Source organism: Watersipora subatra, chromosome 5, assembly GCF_963576615.1.
Source record: "Watersipora subatra chromosome 5, tzWatSuba1.1, whole genome shotgun sequence".
In the NCBI taxonomy this organism is placed as follows: Eukaryota; Metazoa; Bryozoa; class Gymnolaemata; order Cheilostomatida; family Watersiporidae; genus Watersipora; species Watersipora subatra.
In genome coordinates, this window is record NC_088712.1 from 3,177,998 (window position 1) to 3,199,865 (window position 21,868).

A 21,868-nucleotide genomic window follows, 5' to 3' on the forward strand; every position below is an offset into this window, starting at 1 on the left:
TTTTGTTTTAGGGAACCAAATTGAGTCCTAATACCCATGTCCTCAGGTATCTGGTAAGTTGACAGATGTAGTTAGTTATACTACTAGTTTTGAGATAAAATTGCAGAACAAAAACCGCTGTCTTTGATATTTGATGCAAGCTAATGCAATGTAATCAGTACTTTCAGAAACCGACACCGTTTGGACCTTAGCAATGCAGACCTTCACAGTGATGAAAAAATGTTTTTTACATACCTTGTCTGAACCAAGCTCCTAAACTATTGCTACTAAGCATATTGGCACAGCAATAATACTTTTGAATACGCACACCAAAATGTTTTCACCTAGTAAATGTCTCTCATGCAGTCATTCATTTCAAAAAAGGTTGTCTTATGGTTTAAGATTTATCACTGACTTCCATGTAGCTCTGTTTTCTCACTTCTTTTACCATTTGTTTGTATCTAGTTCCCTCAAACTCATGTTGCACTTTGCTACGGGTTTGACTAAATTACAAATTTGGTACTTGAGTTATTAACAATAATTATTATAAGTATAAAATATTATTAATTAATATTATTAATAAAAAATTACTATAATTGATAACTAGTATCATTAAAGTTATACCGATGACGTGTGAAAAACCTTAGATATGAGCAGATATATGAGCAAGTTATTTTTGAGATATGGGTAATCTTTAGGATGTGGGCGCACAAGCCGGTTCTTGATGGTCATTATGCGTGATGTCACTAAGTATACAGGAGGCCACTCTCTACAACAGCATCGCTTAATCTTTCCCCTCGAAACACTTTGAAAATTTTTTTTAAAAAGATTACAAAACTTACAGTAAACACAAGACAAAAAGCGCCAAACCCAAAACAGATAGTGGAAATAGAATAAAAAACTATTGTAAATTTAGTAAAAAGATTAAACCCCAACTTCAAATGTGTGTTTAGTTAGCTAAACATATTAAGTTAAACTCAAAATAAATGTTACGTAAGTTAAAAAAAGATTAGTGTACCAAACAGGTGGTTGACAGGTCTCTCTCAAATTGCCACTATTCACAAGCCTGTCTCAAAAGTATAAGTTTCATACAGTAGTTTACATAGCAATGATACATTTTATTGCAGATCATAACAACCAAATATGTAATTTTTACTTTTTCATCGTAGGTACCAAATTACAACAGCTAAAATCACGTTTTTACGCAATAAAATATTTGCTCAAGAGTTTTTCAGAGTATGAAAAATCATAAATTTGTATTTAGTTATTTTAAACAGGAAATGGTGTCTTGAGACACAAAATTAATTTACATAACAGATTAGTTCTAGAGCGCATGTATGTGGAGGTATGATTGTGCTAGTAATCAGCATTACATCTAATTAGTATATCAGTAAAATAATGAGTATTAGTTATGTAATCACAATCAGCAAAAGCTAAAAATTTCTTTGAATTGCTGTTGACCAAGCAAAACTTTTTAGCTTTTATAAAGAATATTAACACTGATCTTTTTAGACATGAGTTGGACTTTCTTATTTGAGAGCGATAAATGTATGTGTTGTATTTTATTACTGTTTTTATATACTTGAAGTTTTATATAAGTTATACAGTTGATCTTGTATCACTTCTAAACCCGAAATATTTGATCTTTCAAATTAGAATACGAAAGAAATCATGTCATAATGTGTGTTATAAACCAGCAACTAATAAATATTACTGGCAACTCACAAGCTAGTCAAAATTCTAAGCTGAGACCAGAAGAATATGGGGCTATTCAGCTGATTTTACTTAGCAGAATCTCAAAATATTTTCGGTATTGCCTCGTTGAGTGTCTTGTTTAGCACCTAGTTAAGCCTTTGTTGTTCATGATCTAGCAGCGAATTTAGATAGTTTGCATGGAAATAAATGTCCACAATCGATAACATGGGTTGTGATCGGAAGCAGTCGGGAGTGATATTGTTAGTTCAAATCTTATCTTGTTGCTGGAGGCTCGTCCTTTTTGATACAATTAAATTGACTTTCTCACCAAAGTTAGGTATTTGGCTGGATGAATCTTTTACTGAGAGTTTTATGCAGGCAGTTACAGACCACCATTCAACTTAATTTGTCTATTTCAAACTTTTTTCTACTAGTCTTTCCTGCATACTCAAATTTGCTTCTTGTCCAACATTGGCTGAGTAAAGGTATTAAAGTTTGCAGTACCTAGATACTGATAATGGTCACAAAACGCACTTCCAACAAATCAAAACAAAGATTGACTCGAACATATCGGTGTTGGAAGTATTACCCGATATGTTGTTTTATTATTTATAATTATAGAAGTAGCATATTTTGCAGTTCGGGTAATATTTTTTCTACATATATTTATAATATCAACCTTAGCTTTCATACTAACAACTTAGAATATTAGCCCCTTCGTAGCATTCTAATCATGAAGTTTTTTGTGTCTGGCTCGGTATTGTGGCTCACTAAATGCTGACCGTGCGTAGTTTGCTTTATGACCTAGGTAGTTATTTGTGGAATATAAGCAAGACACAACCATACCTGTTTTGTAGGCATATTTTTGCTGTTTTAACTGCCATAGTAACCAACTACAACATCAGCAAACAACAAATATCTTGTGAAAGATTTTGCCGCAGAAGGTCAGGCGTCACATTTAACATGCTGTCACAATACTTGTTTAATTTTAAAACTTACTTAATTCAGAGTCATCAGACAATCATATGTAAAACTATTTAGTGCCCATTCATCATTTTATTACGACCCTAATTTTTGCATAACCTAATATGTATGTTTACGCAAATGTTTGTTTACTATCGTTGTATAAAAAGTTTGCTGACCTGCCAATCTTTTGCAAAAATTAAAATTTCCATTTTGCGATTGTCAATCTATAAGCTGTTTAATCTTTGTAGGTTAAAAGGTAGTCTGTAAACTTGTTAGTTTGTATGTCCAATTAATATCGCTCCACATAATACTGTTACTAGTTCCTTCTGTAACCCAGTTGTTTTTCTCTTTTTCAATCTTTAACTGCAATGTTTTGGAGAAAAGAAAAGAAATCTACACTTTTTACTAAAAGTAAAATAAGAATGTTTTTGAAATCTCTCAGCTTACGGCAGCAGCTACATAATGTTTAACAATCCATCTGAGAAGAAAGCAGAGCAACATGATTTAAAGAGATAAACAAGTGAATGCTGTAGAATTTTGTTTTGACATTTCAAATGAATTGTAGCAATGAATTTTTTAGATCAATAAAGAACAGAACCTTCTAAAAGTCAAAGAAGTCAGAATAAAACATCAAAAAAAGAACAACAAGACATCAAAAGAAAGAGACTCCCAAAGATTTTCTTTAATTCTCTTTGACAACTACCTAATTATTACTATCTTAATACTCAGCATGGATCAACTGGTCAAGCATTAATTAACATCAAATTATTTTTTTTAATGGTTTTTTAATATTCTCTTGCAATACTTAAAAAACTCTTATCTATTTAAAAAAACAGTTATTGTAGTTTGCAGATTTGGTCATTTTAGCAGACATGGGTATTTTTGATAGAACTAGTTGGTTGCGTTATGTTTCTGTCGCTCTTCCCTTTTCACTTTATTTATCATTGTCCTCAATCTTAACTTTTAGTTTGTCATGTTTCCTTTCTCTCTCATCTACTCCTTTATTCTACCTATCTATCTCCTCACCTTTACCATGCTCTAAAACCTACGTGTCACTATACTTTTATGTACCAATTTGCTCCCACTTTTCTCTGTACTTTTTAGTGTGTTTTCCATTTTCTTTCTCCTGCTACCTTTATTCCTATGCATCCTTTTCAGTATCACTGTCTCCATACTTACCAGCATCTTTGTCAGTATTTATACCCCTTTCAGATCCTTTTCTAATCAACTCTATATTACCTCTTGAAACTCAAAAAGTATTCAACTTTTTACAGCATAGCAAACCAAAACTGAAACAAAGTTGAAATATTTTAACCATATATTTTCATGTATCAATTTATTAAATACCGTAAATATAATTCATTTTTATCAATTGTTTATTATAAATCAGATGCAATTATATCTTAACTAAAAATGAAGCTTACCAAAGAACTTACTTTTACAACTCAATTGATTAGATCACATCAAAGTTTACTTTTAAATTTTATCATTTGCTACACCAAATGTGCGTATATACAGATATATTTGCTTATTCCGTTTGATGCCTTTTGTGTGTATTCTGGGAAATAAAGTTGAAATATGAGTTCAACATGTATTTCAAAAAAATTAGAAGCAATGCTTGTGGCTAACTGTTTAGACTACAAATGCAGTAGTTTACTAGCGCGGTAGACTACTAAAATGCAAATTAGATTAGCTTCAGCAAACAAGAGCAAGTTGCAAATAAAATATGGCTTATGATTAATTGTAACAAATAGTACCAGGAGAAGCTTAGCATGCGATAACACATAAGATTGGGTGTGTTCCTAAAAGATCGGGCTTAACCTAAGCATTTGAACAACAACCAAGTTTCATCGATTTAAATTTTGAAACAACCTGGCAGTCTCATTACTTCCGCAGCAAAAACAATATAAAATGATAGAAAATATTTCTTCATAAAATATACTAAATTTTTGAGCAAACTTATCATCAAGCTCTCATGTAATGCAATCAATGTAAACGCCACATATATGATTTTTCATGAGAAACATTATTAGAATTTCATACTCTGCTCATGTACCATCTAATCATACTCTCAACTCCTAGATAATGCAAACTCCTTTAAAATGATGTAAAGACTATTACACATAAACACTGCTTATAAATGTCTCATGCTCTTGACAGCTAAATTAATAAGTAAAAGTAATCTTCAAGATGGATCAAATGTTATCTGAAAGGTGGAGTAGTTAAATTTCAAATGTTTTAATCTAAAGTGAAATACTGGAATTCATGAACTTTATCCTTTGTTTGAGTTTTCCAAGTAGCAGATAGCTGGTGCTTGCCCGCTAACGAAGGTCTCAAGTTTTTTGGAGTCTGTCAGGTACACAGGAAAATTTCTTGTAAATAACATTCATGATATTATTTAAATTGTAAATACCAAATAGCGGCAAACCTGTTTACCATCTTCATGACTGGACAGTGTACTATTTTTTGATTGACGATATGCTGCAAATTTTACTTTTTAGTTAATCTTGTTCTTATAGTTAGTCTTGTTCTATATAGTTAGTCTTGTTCTATATAGTTAGTCTTGTTCTATATAGTTAGTCTTGTTCTATATAGTTAGTCTTGTTCTATATAGTTAGTCTTGTTCTATATAGTAAGTCTTGTTCTATATAGTTAGTCTTGTTCTATATAGTTAGTCTTGTTCTATATAGTTAGTCTTGTTCTATATAGTTAGTCTTGTTCTATATAGTTAGTCTTGTTCTATATAGTTAGTCTTGTTCTATATAGTTAGTCTTGTTCTATATAGTTAGTCTGGTTCTATATAGTAAGTCTTGTTCTATATAGTTAGTCTTGTTCTATATACATGTAGTTAGTCTTGTTCTATATACATGTAGTTAGTCTTGTTCTATATACATGTAGTTAGTCTTGTTCTATATACATGTAGTTAGTCTTGTTCTATATACATGTAGTTAGTCTTGTTCTATATACATGTAGTTAGTCTTGTTCTATATACATGTAGTTAGTCTTGTTCTATATACATGTAGTTAGTCTTGTTCTATATAGTTAGTTTTATTCTATATACATGTAGTTAGTCTTGTTCTATATACATGTAGTTAGTCTTGTTCTATATACATGTAGTTAGTCTTGTTCTATATACATGTAGTTAGTCTTGTTCTATATACATGTAGTTAGTCTTGTTCTATATACATGTAGTTAGTCTTGTTCTATATACATGTAGTTAGTCTTGTTCTATATACATGTAGTTAGTCTTGTTCTATATACATGTAGTTAGTCTTGTTCTATATACATGTAGTTAGTCTTGTTCTATATACATGTAGTTAGTCTTGTTCTATATAATTAGCTTAAAACTATAAGTAAACAATCTCTTTTTCCTTTGAAAGCGCAAGAATACTGATGGAATAGAGCTGAAGTTCAAAAAATAGGAGCAAATATAAAACTGTAAAAACAATACACTGCTCCATATCATATTCTGTTGAGCAATTGACATTCACTGAAACATTGTAGACCTGGGTTTGTTATTCATACATCTTCATTCAACAAAATTGGCATAAGGATTGTGATATTTACCTTGTACTCAAAATTAATCTTACCCTATTTAATAGTTAATATTTTTCATCAAATGGTAATCTCATGCATACAATTGGCAATTAATATTATTGAAAGTTGTGCATTACTCAGATGGAGCATGGTGAGTTTTTGTCTAACATACTCAAACTAATCATTTGCTAAAGCCTGAACTCTCAAGTCATAAATTGAAACAACAAGTTTTAAATATTTGAAGTTGTTATTAGCAGAGAGACAAAAGAAGATAAACCCATTATTCTAATTAAGCTAACTACTTGTGCTCAACAGTAAATTAAAGTTTTTTATCATAGTTGGTTAAAACTGGGTGAGCATTTAAAATGGAATGACTTCTACATGGGTGGCAGTATTGGCTTGTGTACATCATATGCCAAAATCTTTTTTTTATATAAGTGGTACAGTGTTATAAATTAACACTTGTTATAAATAACAATTGTTGACAGAGAGTGAGCGTTTGAAGTTTAATGATTCCCACATGAGTGGCAATACAGGTTTATGCTCATCACTTAACAATAATATTGTTCTACCCTGTAGATAAATGATCCGTTGTGAATACAGTACAAGAAAAGCTTACTTAAAAGCCATTGTAAAGTATTTCATTAAATTTTTAATTTAGGAGCAAATGTGGGACATAATGCAGCTGCTCCCAAAGAACTTAGACAATTACCAGTATCTTCAGAGTGAAAGTACAAGCTTGGATGAACGAAATGAGGTCAATTGCTGGAAACGATAAATGTTGAAGTATTTAAAAAGTCTTTAAACTGGAAACGATTTAATTAATAAACTAACTTTATAAAACTAATATACAAAGCGTTTATTAACTCAAAAATTAGTTACTGTCTTGAGTAAAAAAAAAATGCTCCATTTTGTTATGCAAAAAAATATTAATATTACAAAAAGGTTTAATGTGCATAATATAAAATAAACCATCAGTAACTTCATCTCAGTCCCTGTTTGTTCAGCTGTCTGTGTTGCCTGATGATCAACTTTATTAGTATAAAGTTCTCTTGATAGCTCATTCAAATTTATTTCAAGTCATGACAAAAACAAGAAAGATTCACACTATAATACCAGATTTTTAGAAATGAAGTTACCATTACCATTATTTTGTACTGCTTCATGTCTAAAAACAATTGAATACAGAATACCATCCTAGGAACAGTCTTTCAATAGACTTACGCAATAAATCTGCATTTACTAGCTTTAGAGTTAATGTTAAAAGTCCTTTGTTAAGCCTTTCATTTATTTTGTTTAAATGAGTCAGCAATATAAATATATCTTTATTTTTGCTTAACGTTATATTTCTACTAGTTGATGAAATAAAATACACACACGTGCACACATGCACACACATGCAGGCACCCATGCACACACGCGCACACACCCACGCACCCACATGCACAAATACACCAGCTGCATATACGAAATGCTTCTGGGTACTGCTCACGGTCTTTTGTACATATTATCATAAATAGTTGCACTGACAAAATACATCAAATGCTAACTTACATCAATCAAAAACATTTGCTGTCTGTCAACTTCTAGACCATGGTTTACACTTATTTTCTTTTCTGCCCTTTTCTGTTTGGTTATTTATAAAGTCAGTTATTATTTTCGGTACCTATTATTTTATCATTTACATGTAAGTCAGTATTATTTTATCATTTACATGTAAGTCAGTATTATTTTACCATCTACATGTAAGTCAGTATTATTTTATCATTTACAAGTAAGTCAGTATTATTTTATCATTTACATGTAAATTATTATTATTTTATCATTTAAATGTAAATCAGTATTATTTTATCATTTACATGTAAGTTAGTATTATTTTATCATTTAAATGTAAGTCAGTATTATTTTATCATGTACATGTAAGTCAGTACTATTTTATCGTTTAAATGTAAGTCAGTATTATATTATCATTTACGTGTAAGTCAGTATTATTTTATCATTTACATGTAAGTCAGTATTACTTTATCATGTACATGTAAGTCAGTATTATTTTATCATTTAAATGTAAGTCAGTATTATTTTATCATTTACATGTAAGCCAGTATTATTCTATTATTTACACCTAAATCAGTATTGTTTTTTGTCAAAGTTTTTCTATTAGAAGTTGTTAAAGTCTATGATATATCTTTACAAGAAATTCAAGTGCACATGTATTGTTCATATATGATTTTATATTTTATTATAAGCTGTCAACTTGAAAATTTTATTCAGAGCAGCAACTTTTCATCTCAAATACATCAATGTTTCTAATCATATTGTAATGTTATTTTGGATAGCGTTTACTTTATAATATCTTTTAAAATTATATGTTATTTTGTACCGGACAGTACCCCGTGTGACATGTTTGTAGCAACAATTTTGTGGAGTTGCGATGCCACAAATATATATGTAAGAAGAAAACTTTAAACTAGTCCAGAGCGATTAGCCTACTTACTGTATTAGCTCACCATGATACCAAAGAAAGTTGATAAGGTGGAGTTGTGTGCCCCTGAAGCCATTTAATATATTCCTGTAAATTTAAAGTGAAAAGTTGAAGGTTGACTTGCAACAAAATTCACATTACGGTTATTTCGTATCATAAGATTCATCATGTCTTATTCTGTTGTGTTGTAGGTGCAAAATATATGGAAATGTGATTAAAAGCTCTTAAAAGCTCAAAAACGAACAGTTAATCACAGCCACACGAGACCGCCGTAGTTTGGATTTGCTTTCCAAAACGGCTCAAATGGGACGAAGTTTTTACAGGATGGTTTCTGTTTACACTTTCATGCAACCTCATTCGTCAAAATATTTTCACAAATATACTTCCCGCATTCAATAAAACCATGTCTATTGTTTTTACGCGTCTGTTTTATTGTCATTGTGATGCTGTTCCTTTTAGCACTGATATCTTATAACTTACCATAAAAAATCGTTAAACTTTTTAACCTTACCTCGAAGGAGTATATATCATTGTCTGATAATCATGACGAGCCTGTTGGTTACCTGTGATAATCGAAAAGAGCTGCAAAAATTATTTTCGAAGTATTGGGTCATGTGATAAGATTAGGGGTTTCAGGCGATCAGAATTTAGGGTGTCAGGCTGGCTTAGTGGTATCATCTTTAATTGTTAATTATGTGGTTGGTGGTTCGAGTCCTGCTTAATGCCAATGTGACAAAAAGCTCTTAGCAAGCTTTCAACCCTAAATTGCTGGGTCTTTCAGATCTAGACCATAACTTGGAGGCCCCGTGTACATTGGACAAGTGAAATGGCTACCTGGCTTGGCCAGACTGGACGTGTTGCAGAAAATGTATCTCTTCAAGTTAATTTGACAGTTCCAGAAGTAGCCCTTGATAAGTGTTAGGACCACCCAATGTAGCTTATAAAAACCTAGTCCTGGTGGTGTGTTTCTTTACTAGAGAACAGTACCCTGCAATATCACCACATGACAGAAGCATGCCATTATTATTATTATTATTATAGCTATATAGTTATATAATTGGTGTAAATTAAAGTGAAACATTGATAATCCTGTTACACATCTAGTCTGGGTAATCTGGGAATCATGTGAGTATTTTCTAAATTATGGTGAATTAGTGGTTAAGCATACCGGCTTTAATGAGCCACAGTGGTTAACACTTTTTACTGCCAAGGAGATCAGTGGTTAAATTCTCATTTCCAAAGTAAATAGTTCTCCTGCAAGGACATTCCATAGATTTGTGGTCGTATTAAAACGGATTTCTCCAGCACCTTTTGCATCTAGAATTGCCCTAAGATATGTTAAGGGGCAACATATATTGGCTGTGTCTTTCCTTTGGTTCAGGAGACCTAGAAGCAATATAAACCTTGATATTGAAATGTCAAAGAACCTTTATTAGTTCATGGGTTTAATTAAAGAACAATAAATGACAATTGTGACAGAAGTGTCTGGCATTAATAGCGCGAACTAATGTGATAATTTAAGAATGCTTTTTTTGGTTTTATATTATAGCAGCGTAAATTGATGTAAATTAACGTGAAGAATTGAGAGTCTTGTTAAACTTTTAGTCTGGGTAATGTTGGGTTGATGAATCCTGTGAGTATTTGCTCACTTCTGATGAATTAGTTGATAAACATACTAGCCATATGGAGCCATAGAGAAATAACCCTCTCTACTGACAAAGAGATGAGTGGTTCAATTTTCACCTGCAGAGTAAATTGCTCCTTTGCAACAAGATTCCATAGGGTTGTGGTCATTTTAAAGCGGGTTTCTCCAGCACCTTCCGCACCTGGAATTTTCCATCAATGTGCTGGCTGTGTTTTTCTTCTGGCTCTGGAAATCTGGAGGCAAGAGAATCATTGATCTTGGAACACTGATAAACCTTTATTACTTCTGGGGATCATTTAAAGAAGATTAAATAACAATTGTGACAGAAGTGTGTGGCACTAATATGCATCTGCTTTTTAATGGTTTTTTAGTGGTCTCTCTACTGCAAAGCAGAATATTGGTTCAATCCTCATCTCTATGTTGAATCCCTCCCTTGAAAGTAGTATCATATTAAGGCACAGTTCTTCAGCACCTCATGCACCTAGAGTTTCCCTGAGATATTTTGACTGTCCTGTCTCTAACTCAAGAGATTTAGAGACAAGCGAAGCCTTTAGTCACTGGAGCACTCAAGGCGACTTAATTAGTTTTAGGGATTCCTTTGAAGAACATGAAATATAATTCGTAACAGAAGTGTGCCACACTAATACTCACCTGTTTATTAATAGCAGTGTTTGAATATTACTAGTGAAAGTGTTTCACGTTGTTGGGAGTTCCAATTTCTACTTATGCTGTAACTTGAACATCGATAATCAGTTTTTTGAGTTCAAAGATGAACTTTCACAAAATGTTTGTAGAACTTATCAGGAAATATTGAAACTTTTTATTATTTATGATGATTTTTATGCTTGAGATGAGCTGATTGCCTGGATGTTTCAAGACCAAAGTCAACAAACCTTGATGGAGGTTTAAAAGCTCACATTCAGCAAAAGAGCAAATTTGATGCAATAGCTGCAAAGACATTACAAAATTTGAGACGAGTAACGCTACAAATTAATGGTAATAGCTAATGTCAACTACTCCGCTGATAGCAGCCAGTGACATCTTTTTGCACAGACATTTCTTCTCAGCACTTCCGTGATGAGAAAAAAAAATTACTAAACTTTTGTGAGAGTTTATGTTTAAAAGCAAAATGACACAGTGACTGCTTCTTTAACATTGCCAGGTGAACAATGCTACCTCAAAGATGAACTGGGAGTGACCACTTTCTTTGCACGACTTATGAGCTGGTAAGCCATAGTAACATACATAAACCAGTGTGTTTGTTAGATAGTTTTTAGGTGAGCATATTTTATGAAGTTAGTGTAATACATAATTCATACCACACCTCATTGGCACTGCTGCAATATTTCCCTTTCAGGTACAAATAGCTAAAAGAGGAGAAATGACTGCAAAATATTAATGTTACGCATAAATGAAACATGTCTGTAACTTTGTTTCCCCCTCTGAGCTAAATATTTCCTCATCTAGAATGTTCCCATGAATGCAATCCAACTAAGGGAAAAAGGAAAGGGGAATTCCCGCCATGCCTAATGAAAATGCCGTTTAGCTGTCAGATTACGAAAACAATTAATCACATATAAGCACTGCATTACAATATCGAAGCTTAAGCGCAGAGATTATGCTGAGGCCTCTTAGACTTGAGGGTCTAGAAACATATAGACTATAACTTGTTTAGTTATTTGTTAGCAAGTAAAAACTAGACAATCCTAAGTAGGCTTTTAAATTTTCAAAAAAACATAACCTGAAAATTAATGTTCTATGCAAAAGTAAAGTTTTCTTGTAAATTAGTATTAAAATAGGAAAGTATTTCAACTTAAACAAGGATAAATAGATTCATAAAGGGATTTTTGTTTGATTTTGTCTACTGATGATTGGTCTAAAACAGTTTGGTTCATTATCCCATTTGGTCTAATCAATATTAGACGATTTGGTTTTAGGCTAATTGGCTTTTGGACTATTTCGTATTATACAACTTAAATGAAATTTACTAATCTAATTTATATCAAAACATCATATTTATCGTAAATCTATATTATATCCTACCTAATTAAATCTTTTTTAGAAAATACTAATTAAATTAGTCAATATACTGTAATATATCAACTTATCACAAAAAGGAAAAAATATTAAAACTGATACATTGAATATGTCAGCCTTAACAATCTCAGCCAGCTAGACATTTGTTTGTTAATTAATACCTTGTTATAACAACTTTATTGTAGCATTTTGTAAAAATGAACCCGTTGACACAATTTAAACAACTCTTACTGTTTTATTTAGACTGATAGCCATTCCTGACATTCTTTTTACAAGCTATGTCTGAAGTTACCAATCTCAACTTGTGCCAGCTTTCAAAATTTGTTCTTCATACATTCTACCAATTAGTCTGTCTGGAAGCTTCAGCCTAAACCCTCAGTGTTTGAAACAAGAAATGCATATTTTGGCTAATGCTCAGCGTCACATACACCAAGTTGTGCTTGCCAAAGTTTATAGTTTGACACCAACCATGTTATCATAGTCTTTATCTAAATGACTAGTTTAAGTTGGTTGGTGCCAGTTTTGCATGTGATTGCTTAATGCTCAGTGATCACGATTCAAATATTTTATCTCGCCAAAGGTGCAAATAGAAAACCTTGTCCTAAAAATTTTTTAAATGAACTCGTAAGTGTGAGTCAAGACTACCATCACAATATGTTTATAACTTATACTAACTTGTTATCGTAAAATCTTTTTCTTGAAAAATTGATCACATTCAATACCCAAATTGCGCATGTTTAGCCTCTAGTGAGTTGCAACACTCAGCCTCTAGTGAGTTGCAATACTCAGCCTCTAGTGAGTTGCAATACTCAGCCTCTAGTGAGTTGCAATACTCAGCCTCTAGTGAGTTGCAATACTCAGTCTCTAGTGAGTTGCAATACTCAGCCTCTAGTGAGTTGCAATACTCAGCCTCTAGTGAGTTGCAATACTCAGCCTCTAGTGAGTTGCAATACTCAGCCTCTAGTGAGTTGCAATACCCAGTCTCTAGTGAGTTACAATACTCAGCTTCTAGTGAGTTGCAATACTCAGCCTCTAGTGAGTTGCAATACTCAGTCTCTAGTGAATTGAAATACTCAGCCTCTAGTGAGTTGCAATACTCAGCATCTAGTGAGTTGCAATACTCAGCCTCTAGTGAGTTGCAATACTCAGCCTCTAGTGAGTTGCAATACTCAGCCTCTAGTGAGTTGCAATACTCAGCCTCTAGTGAGTTGCAATACTCAGTCTCTAGTGAGTTGCAATACTCAGCCTCTAGTGAGTTGCAATACTCAGCATCTAGTGAGTTGCAATACTCAGCCTCTAGTGAGTTGCAATACTCAGCCTCTGGTGAGTTGCAATACTCAGCCTCTAGTGAGTTGCAATACTCAGCCTCTAGTAAGTTGCAATACTCAGCCACACCCAGAATACTTTTAATATTAGAGTAAGAGACAAATTACATGTATTATTTTGTTTTTTCTAGCGTGGTGGCTGACTTTAATAAGTAGAATATCTTACTATAATTGGTCGGTAAAACTGTGTATTGCTGGCTCATGTTAACTATAAAAAAATAAAAATATTTAAGCTATATATAGCATAAATATATGTATATATATATATATATATATATATATATATATATGTATATATTGTGATCAGTGATCACGATTCAAATATTTTATCTCGCCAAAGGTGCAAATAGAAAGCCTTGTCCTAAAAATTTTTTAAATGAACTCGTAAGTGTGAGTCAAGACTACCATCACAATATGTTTATAACTTATACTAACTTGTTATCGTAAAATCTTTTTCTTGAAAAATTGATCACATTCAATACCCAAATTGCGCATGTTTAGCCTCTAGTGAGTATATGCTCCCTTACTTCGGTTTGGTTGAGCACTCTGTGAGAGGTGCGACACTCTTAGCCTTTGTGCAAAGCTCATCACTTTTGTGATTTGAGCACTCTGGTGCCAGCACATTGATTTTCTTAAAGTCTGTGAGGCAACCTAGTTGTTTCATGGCAGGAAATCAACTCTCATTGGTAATGGGATTTGTGTCCCTTGCCTAAGCTCTGAGCTGCACTGATGAGGCTTTAATAGCCGAAACAGTACTGTCTGTAGCATGAGTATATATGTATATATATATATATATATTTATATATTTATATATATATATATATATATATATATAAATGTATATATAAACATATATACCTATATATAAATGTATATTATATATATATATTTATATACTAATAGCATAATGTTATATTAAAAAAAACTTATACTCGAACAAATACTGGAATTATACGGAGACATATGTACAAAAACTGGAAAAAAGTACAATCTGATCAAACGATTGGGACATACTCCAATTTTTACTCTAATTGTTAGATGGAATAACCAACCAAAACTATAAATTTAGAAAATCAAATTTTTAAAAAGTGACTTTACCTTCACTACTGGAAAAATATTGAGAAGGAAAAATTTACATTTATATATTTCTGAGAGATTTAGCTATTCAGAACTAAAGGTACGAAGTTGACTATAAATTAAATTTTGGAGCAATTAAAAGAGTAACAAACAGAAGTCAAAAGCATTATTTTTAAAAGGTCGGCAAAAGTCATACTTTCTTTAGTCTTGTAAAATGAATCAGTTGCAGTGCTCAAATTAAATAAACATTGTGCTTATTGCTCTCAGTTATATGTTCTTTGTTTAAAATCATAGTGTTAAATTTTCAAAATATGGATAAAGATATAATCACTAGAGTGCTATTATTAATTATCATTAATTTCACCTACCTCACTGAACTTTCCAACCAACGGGTATTTTAATAGAACCATACAGTAGCTGCTTGTATTATAATTCTATTATTTTACTTTATTTAAGTTGTGTTTCTTTATACTCATCTTATTACCTTTAGTTTACCTAAAAACAAGAAGTTCTGAAAGAAAAAAAATGCAGACTGCAGAAGGCTTGGAAACTTTGCAAGAAGTGTTTCAGGTAATTTATTATCCAAGAATCACTTTAGAATAAAGTGCCAAAGACATATATTTTAATTTTTGGCATTTTGTCAGAATGAAAACATTAATTTTTTGGTTAAAAATTATCCAACCTTATTGTTTGTCCACAGATATGGTTGTAATTAACAACCACATCTGTGGCTTCTAGTACCTGACGGTAATCAGTATCACAGTACATTTAGTGGTTTCTCTTACATTTACTTGTTTGTGTTATTCATCTATTCCTCAACCATACTCTTCCCCTTACCTGCCACCCGATTTTTTTGCACTGCCTTTCTAAGATTACTCAATTAATTCTGACATGTAAAATTTTCTTTTACTAAACTCACTTTTTTGACAGAAAAATTGAGAAAAGCTTTTCCAGATAAATATAGTTCCTTTTGAACTTATTCTATGTCACAAAAAATGGTTTGTGTTTGCATCAGAAAATCAATTTATTCTATGAATTGAAAATATAAGGATGGTGTTAGCTCTGATTTAGTTAAAATATTATGAATAAGACAAAAACATACTTAAAAGCAGGAATAGAAAAAAGAGCCAACTAAAAAGATTTTAACCACAAAACTTTGACAAGGAAAACTTGAATTGTGAATCTGGGGAAATGAGATCGTACTTATGAAAAGTAAAAAATGACAAACCTCTTTTTGCAATTAAACTTTCAATTACATAGTGACAAATTTTAAATTGATTTTCTGTCGTTTACAATTATTTGCTGCTGTTATTTTTCAGTAATATTAGTTTGAACACTTGAAGTGTGAAAATAATATATGCATGAACTCTACATTGTGCAATCTTATTCTGTAAAGGTCGAACATTTCCAAATTTTTCTATAGATTATGGGGCTATTTCGGTAGTGATGGAACTATTTTTAAAACTTCAACCACTGCTACCATCATTCTATTACCTTTTAATTACAACCGCTATTTGACAAAACGTTTAAACTTCAAAAATTAGTCAGATTGTGACACTGCATATACCAAATACAATTGTAAAATTAGTCCCAACCAAATTTGAGTCCAGCACAGGAGCTATCCACCTATGCTTGAATGTTGATAGAAGTTCTAAACATGCTTAAGGAAATGATATGAACAGAGGAGAAGTGTAAAAATAACTCACGTGCAAAGAAGAGCTATTTACTGATGGACTTACCACCGGATTATTGATATGGTTGATTGGTTTTTTAGTAACACAAGCTAGTTGCAAATTAAAACTTTTAGTAGCTCAGAGTGACATCTGTTATCGGTTTTGCTCATCTGTGGAATAAAACTAAAAAGTCAAGTTTCTTGTCTGTAAGTATGTATTACTTTTAATCATATAAAATTGCATGTTTTCATGTACTACAAAAAGCTCACTAGCTTGAAGCAGTCACAAAGCTGCTTTGCTTTCATTGCACACTTTTGCTTTGGAATTGTTTTCTTCAAGTTACGGTTTTCTTGAGAATTTGAAGTTAGCCAAGCTTTTGCGAATTACAACTAAAGAGCTCTTAGCAAGTGAAAAATGTTTTATAATACGTACAGTAGTATGCTGACAGTCTCATGCACTGAGAAATCCTTATGTGCAATAAGGGCATGCACAATTATTCTTGGACGTGAAAAGGTGGTCGAGTTTTGCGTTGATTGTGCCCTTGACTTGGAATCTAAAGATTTGTGTTTGGTATCCGTTTGGTGTCAACTTTTTCTAACACTGTTAGCTTGGCTTCAGATAGATAGATAGACGAAGGGACAGATAAACAGAGAAAGACGAACAGATAAACACATCTTTTAATGAAGTAAATATTCACATAAAAACAAGGATTTACTGTCTTGCTTCATATTGATGTCTCTCATTTTTTCTCTTCCGAGTTTTACTTTTCTCTAATAAAAGTTTGAGATGGTTTCTGTTAGCATTAAGTACAACGAGACACATCATTAAAAATTTTGAGCATTTCACATTTACTTTTAGAAAAAAAAGTTTGAATCGAAAATTGAATTGAAAAGTTATGCCTTTAGATGTTTCTTTATAGTCTGTAATGCCTTTTGCAAAAGTAAGTTTAGCAGCGAACTACGGTTTTTTTAAAAACTGCAGCAAAACTCTTTAAAACATCTCTTACCATTAGCAATTTATTGAAAGCAACTTTAATTGTCTTTTGAAGCTTAAATCGAAAAAGACTAGAATATTATAGCCATTTCATGTGTTCTTTTTTAGATAGCCAATTAAACCCTGCTATCCCTTCTACAAGTCTATGGTGAGTACAGATTCAGTTAGTTATACTGTTAGACTTTGAAAGAGAACGTTGACACAATCCCAACGGTTTTTGAAATCCGAGGCAAGCTCATGTGATGAAATCGGTGCTGCCAAAAATGTATGCCCTTTTGACTTTTGCAATGTGGGAGAGGGAAGGCCCCATTTGCCAAGTTGCTTTCTGTATACTTTTTCTGTACCAATCTCATAAACTATTGCTTCCTGAACCTATTAGCACAGGAGTAATATCTGGATAAAGACATATACAAAAGTCTTTATCTAATAGCTCTTCATCTCTCTGCCTCTTTTTATCTCTTTCCCTCTTTCCCTCTCTCCCCCTCTCTCTTTTTCTCTGCCCCTTTCTCTCTCCCCCTCACTCCCTCTCACTCCCTCTCACTCCCTCTCACTCCCTCTCACTCCCTCTCTCTTTCTTCTTTTATTCTTCTCTTTCCCTCTCTCCCACTCTACTTTCCCTTGCTCTGCCCCTCTCTCTCCACTTCCCTGTCCCTCTCTCTCTCTTTCTCTTCTTTTACTTCCTCTGTTTTCTTTCATCTCCCCTTCTCTGTCTCTCTCTCTCTCTCACTCTTTCTCTGTCTCTCTATCTGTCTCTCTTTCTCTCTCTCTCTTTATCTCTTTCTTCCTCTTTCTTCCGCTTTCTTCCTCTTTCTTGTTCTCTCTACCTCTCTTTCCCCCTCTCTCCTCACTTTGGCTCTTTTCCTCCCTTTATCCCCCTCTCTCTAACTCGCTCTACCCTTTTCTCCCTTTCTTTTTTTCTTTCACTCTCCTCTTTCTTTGTCTTGCAGTCAGTCGTTTCAGAAATGCCTGTCTAATGGTTTAGGATTTATCAATGATTTCCACGCTGCAGTTTTTGAAGCTATATTTTGCCCCTTTTTGTGTCTAGTAACTCTACTTCTCTCCACCTCATATTATACTTGCTTGATCAGAATAATTGAAGCATCTCAGCATTTTTTTTTGTCAGTAAAAAAAAAAGCTACATGAGAAGTACAAAACCCTTTTAAACAAAATCACACTTAACAAGAGCGAAACTCTCTGGACATTTAGCGCAAAAAGTCTATGAAGTGTTATTCAAAGCCTCATGTCCATACAAAAGCTACAACTATAAACAGGATTTCGGAGGATAGTAGAGGAACGTGATTTGAAGAGATAAACAAGTGCCTGCCAAAAGGTCGTGTTTTGATATTGAAATTAATTATAGCCATTAATTTTTTAGATTGATGTGGAGCAGGTTCTTCTAGAAGTAAAATATGTTAGACTAAAACATCAGCAGAACAACAACAATACATCAAAACAGAGAGAATGCTAAGGCCTCATTTCATTTTTCTTTGACAAACACCTAATTATTCTCTAAATACTCAACGCGATTGAACTAGTGATACAGTAATCAACATTAGATTATATTTTTAGCTAGTTCTATTGTTTATTTCTCTTTAGAAAAACTTTGTTTTTGGTTGTTGGGACACCTAACTCAAGCATACTACATGGTGCAAGTTGCTTTTATCGCTTCATATTGGGACATATGGGTATTTTTGACATAACTACTTGGCTCCGTTATGTTTCTATTGCTTTACCTTTTTCACTTTATTTATCCTTGTCTTCATTCCTAACTTTTAGCTGGTCATGTTTCCTTTCTCTTCCATCTACTCCTTTATTCTATTTATCTATATCTTCCGCTGTACCATACTCCACAACTTACGTGTCTCTATACTTTTATGTACCGGTTTTCTCTCATTTCTCTCTCTACTTTGCGGTGTGTCTTCCCTTTTCTTTCTCCTGCTACCTATATTCCTATGCAGCCTTTTCAATATCACTTTATCCATGTTCACCAGTATCATTGTCATCATTCATACCTTTTTCAGATCCTATTTTGATCAACTCTTTATTGCCTCTTAAATTAAAAAATTCTTTCTTTTGTTTTCACCAGCCAAAACCACAACTGAATAAAGTTGAAATCATTTAACTTTATACTTTTCTGAATTAGTTTATTACCTACTAAAAATAAAATTTACTTTTAGTAATTATTTATCTGTAGTCAGATGTACTTTTTTAATTTACGTTGAACCTTACTAGAGAATGGACTTTTAAAATTTAAGTCAGTTGCTATTCTAAATTTAAATACAGATGCATTTGCTTATTATCTTCATAATTTTGTATTTTGCTCATTTTGTGTTTACTAAATGTATACTAATGTCTGCTTTGACTGTTAGATCAAATTAGTTTCAGTTTACAAGCACAGTTTGCAACAAACAGATAACATGTGTTCTTCCTATTTAGCCTATTGATAATGCACAATGTAAAAGCGTCTTCAGAACTATTTTGAAGTCGGAAGCCTCAATTAGTGACTAGAAGCGATTAGTTACTGCAAGTGTTGAGCCTGGTTTCCATATACGTCGCAATGCACCGGCGACAGCACTACAGGTCATTAGCGGTGAAATTGGAACTAACATGCCAGTTACTGCCGGTAGTTAGCGGCAACAAAGCAATAGTTTAGCGCTTTTCAAATTTAACGAAAGGCAACAAGCAAAAACTTTCTGAAATGCACTGTGCAGGTGGAGGTCACCATTATAGAAACGGCATGGCGAGCGAACATTTTATTTGATTACGCGATTATGTTTAGCGAGGCAGCTTTTATGTGAACAAATGCCGCTGAGCTTAGCTTTGCAAGCGTTTTGCCGCGCAAGCAAACACCGAAGTTTCACAAATGATATTGGAACCAGGCTTTAGAGTATGAATTACTAAGCTGACTTTAACCTCAACTTAAGTCAGACATACACAGCCCTCATGATAGTAAAGTCTAAAACTCTGAAAGTCAAGTGAGCCTTGATAGACTATCAAGAGTAATAACTAATGTATCCTTATTCCAAACATGGTGGTGGATGGCTGGTGCAGGTCTCAGAGTGTTGTTCTACTGAGCTGAATTTTGACAGTTGCAATCTTGTGTGATGATATTTTCCTTTCAAACGTCAATCTGCAATGTTTGAAAAATAGATATGTTGACAGACACAAATTTTAATACGGTGAAGATTGTGAAAGACACGAGTCAAAAAAGCATGAAGTATGCATTAGTTCATCATAAAAATTGTTTCTAACAATTTTCGATCAATTATTTAGGAACAACGGCAACTGGCAGAATTAGTGACTTATGTGGCCTAAACAACTTTCTATAACCAGGTGATGAACTTTTGAAAATCTGAATAATAACCACATGAAACACTGATTAGAGTTTGATTGTGCTACAGTCAACAAGATTAATGACATAGATAGTGACATTCATGGTAAAAAAGGTTTGGATAGTGTAGCTAATCTATTGCTAGGCAACAAGCCTGGCTTTAGCTTATTATCATCAGTTTTACACGTAAGATTAAAATGATGTTTAAATCAATAACTGAGCAATTTTAAAGAAATTAACTCTTTATACCTAAAACCAGGCTGATAGAACAAATAAACAAAGTGCACTAGTAAAACTGGTTCACGAAGTAAATTGTGAACCAATTTATTATCGTGAATCAAAATAAAATTTGATTCACGAGAAAGACAACGCTAGTCTATATTTTGTGAATTGTTTTCATAGTTATTCTTAAAAATAGGTTAAATTACTCGGTATGACACCTTAAAATATATATATGTAACATATATATTATACTGCATATAATATATATGTTATATGTATACATTATATATATATGCATATATATATATATATATATATATATATATATATATATATATATATATATATATATGCAGCTTATATGTAACAGTTGACAAGTTTGTATTTTATTACGGCTGTAAGCAACTCACTTATTATTATTACTCACAGGTTTTTTCAATGGTGTTCTTTCATAATAACTTAAAAAATTTTGGTTGAAAGGCTTTTAAGGTGAATGTTTTTTTACTTGATGAATTATGCACATAAATTTTTTCACAGTTTCTTTGACCCCCACATAACAAGATTCTTTATATGTCATAGTGTATCAAGTATATATGTTCCTATACTTGTGACTAAAAACAGAATATTTTTCATGATCCAATACACATATAAGTGTCTATAAACAACCTTATGCAGTTTCAAAAATGTTCTGTAGAATGATTGGCTACAACAGATAAACAACCAACGTAATGCATCTTTAGGCGGTGGTAGACAAACATACTGTTATAAACTTTTAAACAACTTTGCTGTCGATTGCTGTCGTTAGACAGCAGTCATTTGCTAGGAAGGTATTAAGATAGTCTGCAAGAGTGTTTTGGCTTTTTAAAGATGGTGAAATTACTGAGTGCTATTATAATATATAGCAAT

General features: G+C 32.5%; 1 protein-coding gene across 1 annotated transcript; it reads right to left on the reverse strand.

Moving 5' to 3' along the window:
* Positions 1–10,449: 10,449 nt before the first annotated feature.
* Positions 10,450–18,105, reverse strand: LOC137397048 (ice nucleation protein-like). The gene is made up of 4 exons (XM_068083333.1): positions 17,971–18,105; positions 17,622–17,781; positions 13,064–13,709; positions 10,450–10,537 (listed from the first exon to the last, which is right to left on the reverse strand). The coding sequence occupies exons 1-4, from the start codon at positions 18,103–18,105 to the stop codon at positions 10,450–10,452; spliced, it is 1,029 nt and encodes a 342-aa protein (XP_067939434.1).
* Between the last annotated feature and the right edge of the window lie 3,763 nt (positions 18,106–21,868).